Source organism: Rhagoletis pomonella, unplaced genomic scaffold (genome assembly GCF_013731165.1).
Source record: "Rhagoletis pomonella isolate Grant_MI unplaced genomic scaffold, Rhpom_1.0 Rhpom_scaffold_00007, whole genome shotgun sequence".
Lineage (NCBI taxonomy): Eukaryota > Metazoa > Arthropoda > Insecta > Diptera > Tephritidae > Rhagoletis > Rhagoletis pomonella.
In genome coordinates this window covers 38,730,333-38,744,907 of record NW_023458561.1, presented here as the reverse complement: position 1 = coordinate 38,744,907, position 14,575 = coordinate 38,730,333, and the positions used below count along the sequence as shown (strand labels likewise).

Sequence of the window (14,575 nt, the reverse complement as noted above, 5' to 3'; positions counted from 1 at the left end):
ATCATATTGCTAATTGAGAGTAGTCTTACTCGTGTACGTTATACGATTTGTATATGTTACCGGCCAAACCCGATCTTATGACAAACTAGTTTTTAACATATACATATCTACTCATGCGCATACATATGTAGGTACATACATACATAGGTTCTCATTTTTTTTGGCCACAATTTAAAAAATTTGCCATCAATATCAGACCATTAAATCCACTCACATACATATGTACATACATACTTATATATGTACATACTTATATATGTACATATGTAGGTGTGTGAAAATCTGCTCATTACATTTTATATGTACATGTATGTATGTATTAGTACTCATGTTGTTGATGTACATATGTATTACATCCAATAAAAAGTAAAATATATGTATATGCATTTTTGTTAATTAGGGAGAAGCCCTTAGTGATCTACGTTTTCTCAAATAATTCTAAAGTAGTTAAAGAATTCAAACAAAACACAACCAGCGGCGGATTTTCCAGCAATGAAACTATAATGCATTGTGGAGGTATTTATGTGTAAAATATTTGCACACTTTTTTTATTATTTTCATAAGTATATACTTCATATTACAGATTTGGAAATATGTATTCTGTTCATGAAATGCAAATCTAAATTGTTGTAATTGTACGCGCTTAATTCGGCAAAAGCACACATCTTTCAGTTAGCATTTTTTTTTTAAATATCTACTTATAGCACACATTGTTTAAATTTGCACTATTTTGATGAAAATTTTTGATAAAATATCAGTGTTGCGCAAAATTTTACCCATATGATTGTAAGTCAAAATTTTGTTTTTGAATTTTTAACCGGCCACGCAAACGAAACAATTCTGGCAAAGATTTAAAGTTTTCTAAATTTACTAATGGCCCTAGTATGTATGGCGACTAATAGTCGATGGGTAACTACTAAGTCATCTAGTATCGGCATTCGGGATCCCGAGTCCTTTTTTGAGTCCCGAAAGCCCGGGATCCCGGGATATAATTTCATTTACGACCAAATTAAAATAAAAAACGACATTCAGGCGCTGTAATGGCATAAACTAATTATAAAATGCAACCCTACAAATAATCAAATAATATATTACAATTCCAACATTACTATTATTCTATGTTGTCATTTTCTGTTTCCGATTTATGACGATTTTGTTATTTGTTTACATAAATTTTTAAACACATTGGATCAAAATTGAAATTACTTCTAAATGTATATGTCAAGAAAGTTAATTTAGATGTTGTCTGCGCATTCTGTATTCTGAGGTTAACCGCTATACATAATAATAATACGATACTGGTAGCTCTGACCAGCAACTAGACTCCAGTCGCCATACATAATAGGACCACAAATTTGCCATCTAACACGTATGCATTTGTACATTATTAGATTAATGCATAAAGAAAGTATTTAGTATTTAAACTAACAAAAAAATATGTATGTATGCGTCATAACGAAAAAAAACGCCTTTAGTTTTTAACCGACTTCACAAAAAGGAGTTATCAATTCGTCGGATTTTTTTTTTTTGTTTGTTTTTATATCTAACTTTGGACCACCTTAACCGATTTCTATAATTCTTTTTTTTTAATCGGATCACGAAGAAATTTACGATAATATTAAATTTTTATATACTGAATTGAAGTCGGTTTTGTTTTTTGCTTAAAAATCACTTGTTAAATGAGACTTTCGGCATCGAATAAAAATAAATAATAACTAAAAAGTAAGGCATTGTTTGTGCAATATTAAAGGGCTAGCGGCCATTTCTGCATCCTTATACCATGTCCGGACCAACATCGATAACAGATTAAAAACAAGTTTTGTTTATTGTGGCTTCAAAGGTGTTCGCACAGATAAAAGAAAGCTGTTTGCAAAATAAAAATGCCTCTTAAAAAGGGTGTAGGGCTTCAATTAACTCAACGAGCGTTAAGTAAAAAAAACTTGGCATGCAAAGGGGTTAAGTTCTTCTGGCCTCAGGTAGATCGCGCAGTCGGTCTAAAAAGCTCTTACGGCTGAGCAATGCGTCGGTCATTGTCCGATTGAAATCCATGCTCAAAATCACGTTGAGGTGGTTAACACCTTAATTCTCACTTCTGTTGAAACTTTATTGTTAGCACCCCCATTTCGATTTGACTCATCCCTAACCCTTAAATGGTATTACAAAGGGCAGATGTAATTTAATAGTCCTACATAATGTGGTTCTATTATATCTGTGAAAACGTAACTTTATAAAGTTTTTAAACTTGCTTGTCGGCCGCTGTGGTTTAGTGGTAAGCAGTGCACGCTTTCACTCATCAGCAACTGGGTTCAAGCCCTGGTCAAAGCAACATCGCAAAAACCTCCGAGTGTATTTCTGCCATGAAAAACAGCTTCTCATAAAAATACAATCGCCGTTCGGAGCCGGCGTAAAACTGTAGGTCCCTCCGCTTTGTGTGACAACATCAAGGCGCACGCCACAAGTCGGAGGAGAAGCTCGGCCAAACACTATCATATGTGTAAGAGCCAATCTATTATTTTTATTATTATTAAACTTGCTTAATTTTTAATGAATAGCGCCATACAAATGTAATTTAAAGTTTCTTGGTAATGTATTTTGGTACAGGGCCTTTTATAACGATGACAACTACATACATATGCACAATTTTGTTACACATTATTTCGTTAAATGAACCAAACTACAATTTATACAACCATAATACCTAATAAATTTTACTATTTATGCTTTTTATAAACCTTGCTCACCCTTAACTTTTTAATAATTGAGGCGCATGATTAATGCTTCTTTTGATTGCATGCTTTTTCTTCTGCAGTAATGTAACCTTTTTATTCAATATACATATGTAGATATACTTAGACAATCAGCCTTATCATGAGTTTAATTTTCCCGAGCCGGTTCACTTTTCACGTTTGGTTTCCATGTATTTACTATGGGCGGAATACAAATTTTCGGGTGATTTTTTTTTTGTTCGGGCAAAACTCAGGATAAGGCAGAATATGTTCAAAAATATGTCTTATTATTTACAAGTAATTAAAAATAAATATGTATAAAAGCTTATCAAAATTTCCCATTTACGATTCACAGTGAAATTTTATTTTTATTATTTTAATAACTATTGTTATTATTAGACTGCAGATTTTTATCCAGAAAACGAAGCTTAAAAGTATGTAACACATAAAAATTTCAAATATTTATTTTATAGTTAAGTGTTACATATTTTTGGGCTTCGTTTTCTGCATAAACATCCGCAGTCTAAGTATTATAATATTTTTATTATTTATAAGCATTTTTTAAATATTTGTATATTTGACGAAGCTTCCACCCACCAACAATTTTTAATGTAAATTTACTCTCAATGTTATTGACAAATCTCTATCACGCAAAAACACAAAAACTAATAAAAATGTTTTCCTACAAAAGTCGATACATTGCCTTTTGGCGGCGTTGGATCTAGTGGCATGGGACGCTATCACGGTAAATATGGATTTGAAACATTCACACATAAGAAATCGTGCCTTGGAAAGGATTTAAATCCATTGGGCGAACTCTTGGCATCGTAAGTACAATAAACGATACGTATGACAATTAAAAACTTACAATATATGTACATATGTATTTTCCTTATATTTTAGTGGTCGTTATCCGCCTTATTCAGATCGTAAATCTTCGCTATTGGGTTTTCTGCTGCGCAAACGTCGGCCCTTTCCGAAAATATACCTGTCACATTTATTAGCCGTGGGACTGGGTATTGGCATCACAGTACTTTTTACTCATTATTTACAGGTAATTTAAAATAAAATCTTTTAATATCTACCCAAACACTTACATATATTTACATTTTATTTTTGGTTTAACATTATGATAAACGGTAAACATTCACTTGCACATGCGCGCAATATACTATACATGCAATATGCTCATACAAAAAACAAAAAAAAAAAAAAATACAAACATAAACGTATCCAGGCGATAAAAGGAAAATTATTTTCACGATAATATCGCTCTTCCTATGGCCGATTTACATATGTACATGCATTATATTGATCAACACATTCACCATACAAGCTTTGATGGTTTTGCTTATATACATATATACATACATATTTATGTACGAGTGGGCTTTTCGATGATCAGCATCTCATCGTGGTGGTGTCTTAAACTGGTACATACATGTATACAACTGTGTCTATGTTTTTTCCAAGGCGCTCCAGCACATTAATATACTTATAATTACTCAATAAGCTATAGTTTGCACCTTAATTCACGAAAATCCTTTCTATATCAACTTAGTACACATTTATTCATTAATTAAATATAACCTATAAAAATCTATTAAAATGAATGTATTTGCAAACATAAAATACTACATAAAACACAATCTGTGGAAGTTTTTGTTTTGTATTTGCACTAAATGCATAAATCCTAAAAGTAGAGCTAAAATTTATCGCATACATACATATATAAATTGTATTTACTTACAAATATTTTTATTATCCTTTTGCAGAGTGGTAACGATAAGAAATGATTGTTCATTAAGAAAACTTAGTTATACTATCAAATGCTGAATGTGAAATAAGCAGGTCGTTGACTTGAAATATGTACATACATATATGTATTTCTAAAAATGTTATTTAATATATATTGTAAACTTATTTTATATGTAATAAAAATAAATAAAATTTTATAATTTGCTTTCTATTCTACTTGATGTTAGATAAGCTGCTAAATCTGTATAAGTATCTACATAATATGTATGCGGTTATTAGAAAGTGGATACAAATTAGTTAAAGGCTTAACATAGTCGAACTGCTAGTAGAAGAGCTTCTTTGGATGCAGTTTGTTTTGGCACACGGAATTATGTATGTTTGCTTACACCTAAAATCTAATACCGAGCGCTGATGGCATTTAATTAAAATAGCAAATTGCCAGCTGAAATTTTGTGGAAAGTACTCGTATAAACTGTTACTCATGAAACATACTGCGTCAAGTTTCTCAAACACACAAATACCGTTAAAATTTGTTTTATATTTACAAAAGCAATCTTTGAAAAAGTTATTTAAATACGTTCTCATTTCCGTTTCCGCTCAATCTGATGTTGCATTCCTATCGACTAATGATGTTGTTTTTGTTTTTATACTACAGCCGATTTCGATAATAAAAAAATTATCGATTATAATTTGGTAGTAGTAAGCAGTCGTAATGCAATAATTAAAGTATGTTCACATATAAATATTATCTCAATCAAGCTCGTTTTTTAATCACCCCGTTTACACAGGTAAATCTCAGATTATTAGCCGTCAAATTTTTTGTGCTTGTTATTCTCACATCTCAAGGAAAAGTTATGTTTCTTCTCTGTGCCACCGTGATCACGTTTTTCTGCTATATTAAGCAACATAAATATATTTTAACTTAACATTTTATTAAAAATACCTTTACAAACCTCTTTTATTTGCTAGCGTCCATCATGATTCAAGGATGTCAGGCATCACAAAATCCTGGTTGATCTGTCAAACAGTCAATTTACGCAACTATTAAGACTTTATTAGTTTAAGGGAATCCCCTAATACTAGGTTCACATATAAGTCGATTGTCCTCATTTTCCCTAATCCCTAATCTCCCTAATCTGTAATTAGAACAAGAGATTAGCCATATAAAATTCGTCCCTTATTAATCTGTAATTATAAAATAATCTCAGATTTAACCGATAACTTTTTCGGTGTCCATCCTAGTTTTATCGATTGTTTTTGCGAAAAAGAGGAGAAATGCCAAATGTAAAAGTAAAGAAAAGTGGACGCTAGCAAGGAAAAGAGGTTTGTAAAGGTATTTTTAATAAAATGTTAAGTTAAAATATATTTATATTGCTTAATATAGCAGAAAAACGTGATCACGGTGGCACAGAGAAGAAACATAACTTTTCCTTGAGATATGAGAATAACAAGCGCAACAAATTTGATGGCTAATAATCTGAGATTTACCTGTGTAAACGGGGTGATTAAAAACGAGCTTTGATTGTGATAATATTTATATGTGAACATACTTGTTTTTTTTTTTGGTTGTAACGCAAATGATGCGTCGAGTTAAAATGGCAAGGAATCACTCCTGATCCCTACACCGCCGTGTTATGCCAATAACTTAGATTTGTTGACAGCATAAGTGAGCGGATACCCGATAAACTGATTCCACAGAAGATCCGAAATCCCCGAAGAAAAAGCGCGCAGGGTGACTCACATACAAAAACCAACAACAAAATACTAAACATACAAATTGCTTTAGCATCATTGCGATCACAATATAACATTACAATGAAAAGAATTATGACTACAACGAACTTCAAATGACAAGTGAAAACTTAAAACTAATGTACTGTGTATACCTACTAAAACCTACCAGTCTGATTCAAATACTTATCCTTATTAAAAGTACTCTTTAAAAAATACTGTCACTAGCTAAGCCTTTTGTAAATAATAAAAGGTTCTTTCCGCTCTATATGAGCTAGACAAATTTCAAAAATTCATGAACATGTTAATTAGCATCCGATACAATACAATAAGCTGTTTTATGTATCACATTAGATTTGTACTATAAAGTAATTTTAGATTTCTCTTTTCTTTAGATTTCTTTTTTTTTTTATAACAACGAGCGTAAGAAAGATCAACAAACATTATTTATTTATAGTCTTATATATATTTTTTCCGGTTTAAAACCAATACAAAAATACTTGAATATAAACATGTTTCTGTTAAAGTACATTTACGTCAAACTCCCCGTCCTTTTAATATAATTATTATTGTTTTTTTCCTTTTTTTAACTACCCTGATATCGGTTGTCAAAATTACATTAACAATTAAAGAACCTCATTCAACTTTGCCTCCTTTACAAAGCAAATTAACTCCCTAAGCAGACCAAGTCGTTTGTGACAAAAATTTCTTTACAACAATTAAACTTCTCAAAGAAGGCGTACGTGTCCCTGATCGCAGAAAATCTCGGGCGTACAAATATTAGGTGGTCATTGGACTCCCTCACCCCGCAAGACCAGCAAGTGTCCGACACATCTCTGTTGAACTTACTCAAAAAAAAACATTCCCATAGGTGTGACCTGAAACAAGTCTGTTTATTAGCTTAACATCTTGGACTTCCAAGTCACATTTTTTATTACAGAACCAATGCGAGTTTGTTATTCTACCTACGTTTTCAGCAAAAGTCTTACCTTCCGTCAGAAATATTTCAAAACACTCCTCCTCCCATTCGCTCCATATATTCTTGCAGATAATTCTGAGTCCCTCCTCAATCGTTAACTTAACAAGCACTCTTCTACCATTACTAACTGCTGCCTTTGCTGCTATGTCTGCCTGCTCAATGTAAAAAAATGCCCACATGGCTAGGTACCCAGATGAGTTTTATGCTCTCGCACCCGGAGCCATGTAAACTATTATGGATGGAAGCAACAATATGATTTGTTGTACATTTCTTATCAATAAGCCTCAACGCAGCCATGCTATCAGAGATAATACCAATCTTTTTGAAATTGGTCCTAACCATTAACGATACCGCCTCCTTAATTGCGACAAGCTCACCGAAAGTTGACGCAAAATCCCCCCCGAGATATTATACAAATATGAAAAATTGTTTTGTGGATCATAAACGGCAAGACCCGTCACCCCTTCACCCACAGAAGCATCCGTGGCAACCAGATAATAGCCATCGTCCTTAAGCTCACTAAATCTACACAGGTACCGGCTTCTAAGTTGTAATACACTATAATTAGCTTTTGAAGCAGACAGACCAGATAATTCAACTGACAAATTATTGTGCCTACAGAACCTAGTCTCCGTTCCAACTCTATTGAAGATAGTCTTATATTTGTTGTATACAAACGAAATAACTCGATTTAAAACTCGCACCACACCTCAGGTCTTCCCTAAGGCGACGATTTCTCAACCATTGGTTACCCAATTCCTTGGCTGTCAACCACTCCGCTATTTTCAGGGGAGGGAGCTCCCCCGCCAGTGCGTACCTCACATGTACAGGCGAGTTTGGAGGCAGCCCATTTCCCACCTGAACCGAGTGTCTCCCCAAGACAAGGGTTCTCCTTGAAAAGAAGTTGAACACCCACTCCCGTATATTACCGTCCACATGCAGCTTTTCCATTATAACCCTCAGTTTATCGATGCGGACACAGTTATACACATCCGAAATATCGAGCACGCACACAAACACCTTCCTGCGAGCCTTTAACTTCCCAGACCAGTACAAAAATTCATTAAGACACATAGCAGCCGATCTACCCTTCCTGTAAGCAAAACTACCCTCCGGGAAAACATTATTCGATTCCGCCCACTCCATAAGTCTTTCTTTGACCATCATATTGAGGCACTTAGGAAAAACACAGACAGTAGTGAGATAGGCCTGAAATTCCTTATATCACTAAGATCCTTCTCATGTTTAGGAATGGGCACAATTTTGACAACCCTCCACTCCTCTCTCACGTGATTTTCGTTGAACAACTTTCTCATGTCCCGCAACATGGCCACTTTAGTGATCTTCGGAAGTCTTTTCAGCATACTGAAAGTAACTCCATCCACCCCTCCTGCAGATTTCTTTTTTTTGCTTAAAACTTTGTTCAGTGCATCTATGGAGAAATAACCAAAATCCCCCGCACCCTCATTTGTGGGTTCATACCTGGTCTGCAACCTGTCGTCAGGCTGAGCAACCACCTGACACTTAAGTAACTCCAGGTATTTAACTTGATCTTCACTCGACCAGCCAGTAACAGTCCTCCGACTACCCTTTACGCCGTTTACGAACCTCCAATCATCCACCGAGTTAGGACAATCATTCAGCTCATTAGTTTTGGCCCGATAACTATCAGCCTTAGCTTTTTTAACCGCTTTATTCCACTCTTCCTCCCTGCCATGCAACTCCTCAAAATCCCTGACACTGCTTGACCGCCTGGCTCTCTTCCTACATGCCGACAACAATCTATACTGCTTTTCAATCCCCTCATTCCACCACGCTTTGAGTGAGCCATTTATCGAATTAAGATCAATGGTTGCCTTACTAACCTCACTACTAATAGCATTGCAGATATCGCCTAAACTCTCCTCACATACAAGTCCAGACAGAGCAGATTCTAACTTCCGTTTCCGAATAAACAGATTTGGTATTTTTTCAGCGCTTTCAATGTCAATAATAACTGGCCAATGATGGCTACCCCCGACAAAAACAGGATTTACTTTCCAGCTCAGCTGGCATACAGTTTGTAAACGAGAGATCCAAAACCGTTAAACCATCGTTACTGTACTTGTTTCTGGCAAAAGTAGGACTCCCATCATTCAAACACTTGAACTGGGCCTTGACGATCGCACTTCGAAGAGACCTCCCCTTGGCGAGATCCCTGGGACTGCCCCATTCCCTCGCTTTTGCGTTAAAATCGCCCAACAGTAGGTCATTCTCATGCCCTTCCAAAAAAAGCATTAACTGATTTATCTCATAGTCAAACAGATATCTGTTCAACGTAGGAGGAAAGTATGCTGACACGATCGTAAAATTTTGAATGAGATTTGTGGTCTTCGCCACAACCACATCAAAATTTGAGTTATACCTAATCTTCTGAAAACGAATGTTCTTTCTCCCGTCAACAGCTACACCTTCGTACCCGTCAGCTCTGAACTTTGAAATCAAATTGAAGTTAATTAACTTATGCCCTTCATTAATGTCCCCGAGAGAAAAAACCTCCTGAAGGACCACTATATCAATATTATTGTGATTTATAAAAAAGTCTATGTAGTCTCTATTCGCTTTAAGGCTCTGACAGTTAAACTGTAAGACCTTTATCGTCATTATAGTTTCTGTTTATAGTGAGTCTGTCATCTACGCTGGTTTTTGATAACTTCCCTAAGACCATAGGCTCCTCAGCATCTATACTAAACTTGGCAATTAGCTGATCAATCTCACTAGTTATCTCCCATTTAGCATTGTCAAAAACTGAAACTGTCCTTTCTTTAACTTTATTTTCCTTTATTGCTTTCTTCTGAACCTCATTGTCATATCATTGTCAATCTTCATACCATGCTTGACTACATTATTGAAACCTCTCCTTGTAAGGCTCCTGTTAATAATAGCCTCATTGTTTTGACTGCTATTTTCCGCCCCACTTGGAGCTGGGAACGCATCACTATAGTTTTCAAGTAAAGCAAAACTGTTACCCTCAAGCACATTTCTGTACTTATCATAAAACTCCTTTTTGGACAACTTCTTTACAGTCATAATTTCTATGACTTGTCTCTCCCTTTCCCAGCTAGGGCATACGTTCTTGTTTAGCGACACGCGACTGTTGCTACCACATAAAATACAATTCGGGTTAGCACTCGTGCACTTTTCTGGGCAGGACTCCTCCTTGCCACAGACTACGCACCGATTTGTGGACCTACACGAAAGCTTTGTGTGCCCTAAACGCCCACACTTGAAGCACTGTTTTGCTCTAGGGAAAAAATGATTTACCCTGAAGCCCACACAAAAAATCCTCACACAGTAACACTGCCCTTAAATCCAATTTTGATGGACAGAGTTGGAATAAATCTTTCTTTATTTACAGGGTCCCTTCTGGTTATTCTGGAAACCGACAACACTGGAATATCTGAATGAATACTCTCCGAAATTTCATCATCCAGAAAATCCAGCGGTACCTGTCATACCACACCATAAGTCTCAAAAAAGCTACGCGGAATAAAAGCCCGTATACCCATACCCTGCAAATCAACTTTAACCAAACTAGCATTAGCATCAGCAGCCGAATAAAAGAAAACTTTGAACAGGGACCTACCGATCGCCACAATATCTTTTAGCCCTTTTACATTCAACTTGCGAATTTTTCCAAACAAAAAAGTCCATTTTTGACGCCTTTACTTTCAACCCCACACATCTAGACGTGTCCATAAGCACAACCGCATCGCCCTTAAAGTCACAACTGTACTTCGGGCTTTCCTGACGCTGAAAAACATTCCTTACATTTCGTTCACCCGCCGTATTTGAGCCAGCGTTGGCAAACATCTTTTCCCCTACCCCTGAATACATATATTCTGCACTATTGCCAACCGCATCAGCACCTGCATTAACATTCGACACACTAGCATCTACAACGCCACTTTCAAATGAGACAGTCGGTCCCAATTCACTTGGCACTACTGTACCACTAACTCCAGCGGGAGCCTCTTGCACTTGTGCTAAATTAATAGCCGAACCCCTCTTTACAAGCATGCCACTGAGCGGCGGAAGCCCGTCACAGCTCATACCCTCACTTGACTCACTAAAATTTTCTAATTAAATCGTTTTCAACACTTTTAGGTCTCTTGGAATTTAAGGAGCCCGATGCCCTTTTCTTCCTAGCCTTACGCACTTTGCCCAAATTGGCCTGCGCATTTTTTGACGATGCGCACGCCATCTTGGACACAGCGCGTGACGCCGAAGCGTCCTCCATTTTGTACCACAAAAAAAAACCGCTATGCCACAGACACGATTTTCCACAATCAAAAAGACTTACCCACAAATAAATATCCACTTATAAATCTGCTTTCCACGCAAGAATGGTGAACATACTTTAAAATATTTTATTTTCTTTGCTAGCGTTCATTTCCCACATTTGACATTTTTGTCCCTCCTCGAAGAAACAATTGATAAAACTAGAGGTGACACCAAAAAGTTATTGGTTGAATCTGAGATTAGCTCACGATTACATATTAGGGATGGGCGAATTTTGTGTGGCTAATCCGCTTTTTAAATCACAGATTAGAGACTTAAGCATAATCAAAGAACCTAGATATCTACGTTCTTTGGCATAATCTCTGTATATGGAACACTCTCATAATTAAAAAAAATTATATACTTTGTTAAAAAATCGATCTCGTTTGCCACATTTTTTGTCACATCACCGCTCAGGAAATTGACAGTTCAGTGGTTTGTCATAAAAATAAGTGGTCTGGCAACCTCCCATTGATTTTGTATTAATTCTGTGAAATCATTGTTTTAATTGTTATAAGCGGCATTACGGAAGAAAAAGGAATTGAATGCTAAAAATATGTCGAATAACGATGAACTTATTGCACAATTTATTGAGATAAGCGGTGGAGATGAAAACGTCGCCAGATTTTATTTGGCAAGTTCCAATTGGTCTTTGGAGGTATGTGAATTCCATCCAAACATACATACATGTGTATGTGTGTACGTACCCATTCTTTTTTCCGGTTTCACTGCATGATTACAAAATTTAGGATGCACTTTCTCATTTCCTTGGCAATCAAGTTGACGGAGAGGGTGACAGTGAAGAACAATCAGTTGACAGAAATTCAGCCGGAGCGTCCGTTGATCCGCCCTCAACCAATTCGAGCAGTCGCAGTCGTCCGGAAATCGGCGCTGAAGGTTTTACCAAAAAAACCTCGGACAGACCCAAGTAATTTATAATTAATGGGGCTTTTGAAAAAATATGTTACATGTTTGTTTATTTATTTTGATAACAACAGAGTTGCGACACTAAATGATATGACCAAACGTACGTCGAACGAAGAAGAGGGACAAGCTTTTTACGCCGGGGGCTCGGAGCGTTCAGGACAACAGGTTTTAGGACCACCGAAGCGTAAAAATTTCCGAGAACAGCTAACTGATATGTTTCGTATGGCACAAGAGCACAGTACCGGAGACTCGGCAGGCGGCTCAACCGGCCCGTCTACATCTGGTGCTGTACATTGGGGTCAGGGGGTTCGACTGGGCATGACTGATAACGATCATTCCGTCGTAGCGTCGCATCAAGGCGATGGCAACGCTACAGAGGAAAAAAGACCTATTGTAGTCCTGAAGTTGTGGAGTCAAGGGTTTTCCATTGACGATGGGGAGTTGCGCCTGTATGATGATCCCGAAAATAAAGAATTTTTAGAGACTGTGATGCGCGGGTAATTAGTTTATGACTTAAATTTTAATGTCATATACATTGTATTACTAAAACCATATAGAGAAATACCACATGAGCTATTAGAGATGGGTTGGTTGGTGAATGTAGATGTGGAAGATCATCGCCACGAAGATTATAAAAGGAAAAGTGTACCTCCGAAATTCAAAGGGTCCGGCCATACTTTAGGAAGGTAACAAATTTTTGTTTTCCATTAGAATAATCCACTTCAGTTCAACTAACTTGATTAATAGTCCAACACCTAATGTCGAAGGAGCTGCCGCCCCCAGCAGTGCCAAGCCAACGCCAAAGGTTCAAGGAAAAGAAGATGATGCTTCTGCTAAAGAGAAACTCAACATAGATTCTTCTCAGCCAACCACAACGTTGCAAATACGTTTGGCCGATGGTTCCCGTTTGATGGCACAATTCAATTTGAATCACACTGTTGCTGATATACATCGCTATATAATTAAGTAAACTTCTAGGACATATAATATATAAAATGTGATAACCTCTTATTTTTCAGCGCAAGGCCACAATATGCGGATGGAAACTTCAGATTAGTATCGTCATTCCCAACCCGTGAATTGACAGATGATGCCGCAACGATTGAGTTAGCTGGCCTTAAAAATGCATCGATATTACAACGAATGAACTGAGTCGCACACATATTTTTCATTGGGGCATAAAACCTCGGCTACTTGAACGGTGTATTTGTAAAATATTTACTCTTAAACATGATTTGTTCATAAATATAAAAAAATAAAGCAAGATACAATGTATTGCTATTAAAATACCATCGCTCTGAATAAGTGTGAAAAGAAGTCTTGGATTTCATTTATTTGAGTATTTATTCAATACAATTATTGCAATCAAATACCCGCTTTACAAGGTGTGGTGCGTCGTTTTTCTTTGTTAACTTTTATATACCGTGTATACCGTGCGTTACATATGTATGTATTAGGGAAATCGCCCTTGACTAAAAAAACTAAGTTAATCAGTCTACCACTATGTGTACATTAGCTTCATTACTTCTAATCTTATATTATTTATGTTGTTCATGAAATTTTGACGCAATGCATTATGCCATGAATGTAAGCCGTCTTTTCCGATATTTGCACAGTCAATGTATCTGTGAGCAAAAGCTAAAGATGGAGCTAAATTGGCAGAAGTACTTATAGGTCCTGCCGACGTAGTTGTTGCTGTCATAGGCACCCGAGGTTTATATATGTAAATGGTGTGTGGTTTCGCGACCTCTGGGTCATAAAAGCTATTATTTGTAAGCAATTTATTCTTCTGATCAATACAAACCGAGTAAGTTTGTAACTCAAATGCATTACTGTCAGCCCCATAAGAATGCAACGAATTCAACACAGAATTGTCCACATTTATCTTAGCATTTGGGAAAAAGAATTCGTTTGGTTCCAGCAATATAGCGAATTTCGCTCTGTGTATGGAACGCAGTAAGCAATCGGTCTTGATGATGTCTCGTATATTTGATGTGCTATTTTTGCTCGTAAAAGGAAAATTAAATGGTAACGATTGTACATGCAAATCTTTATGCCTCCTTAGTTCCCGCAAAAGATTTTCTGATAAGTCATCGCCATTGTAAACGATAAACTGATTGATGCCTAGGACGTA

General features: G+C 36.3%; 3 protein-coding genes across 12 annotated transcripts in view; 2 read left to right on the top strand and 1 right to left on the bottom strand.

Annotated features, from left to right (window-relative positions):
* The window catches only part of LOC118742760 (aldehyde dehydrogenase, dimeric NADP-preferring), a 92,943-nt gene extending 88,267 nt beyond the window's left edge, over positions 1-4,676 (top strand). For 7 of the 10 annotated variants that reach the window (XM_036475078.1, XM_036475079.1, XM_036475081.1 and 4 more), the window contains 3 exons: positions 3,418-3,553; positions 3,630-3,780; positions 3,964-4,676. In XM_036475078.1, the coding sequence (XP_036330971.1) occupies positions 3,418-3,553; positions 3,630-3,780; positions 3,964-3,993 (317 nt within the window). In that variant the 3' untranslated portion in view covers positions 3,994-4,676. Of the gene's footprint in view, positions 1-3,417; positions 3,554-3,629; positions 3,781-3,963 lie in introns of those variants that run through there. The other 3 variants (XR_004993393.1, XM_036475082.1, XM_036475083.1) reach the window with 3 other exon arrangements.
* Positions 4,677-11,935: 7,259 nt separating this feature from the next.
* On the top strand, positions 11,936-13,758 carry LOC118742761 (NSFL1 cofactor p47). Its single transcript, XM_036475088.1, has 6 exons — positions 11,936-12,172; positions 12,264-12,442; positions 12,513-12,938; positions 12,999-13,127; positions 13,189-13,407; positions 13,461-13,758. Exons 1-6 carry the CDS (start codon positions 12,071-12,073, stop codon positions 13,591-13,593), a joined length of 1,188 nt encoding a protein of 395 aa, XP_036330981.1. The 5' UTR covers positions 11,936-12,070; the 3' UTR covers positions 13,594-13,758.
* Positions 13,744-14,575, bottom strand: LOC118742762 (the record flags this gene model as incomplete). The annotated part of the gene is given in 1 exon segment (XM_036475089.1): positions 13,744-14,575. A coding segment is annotated over 1 exon segment (633 nt), but the record flags the coding sequence as incomplete, so codon positions are not given.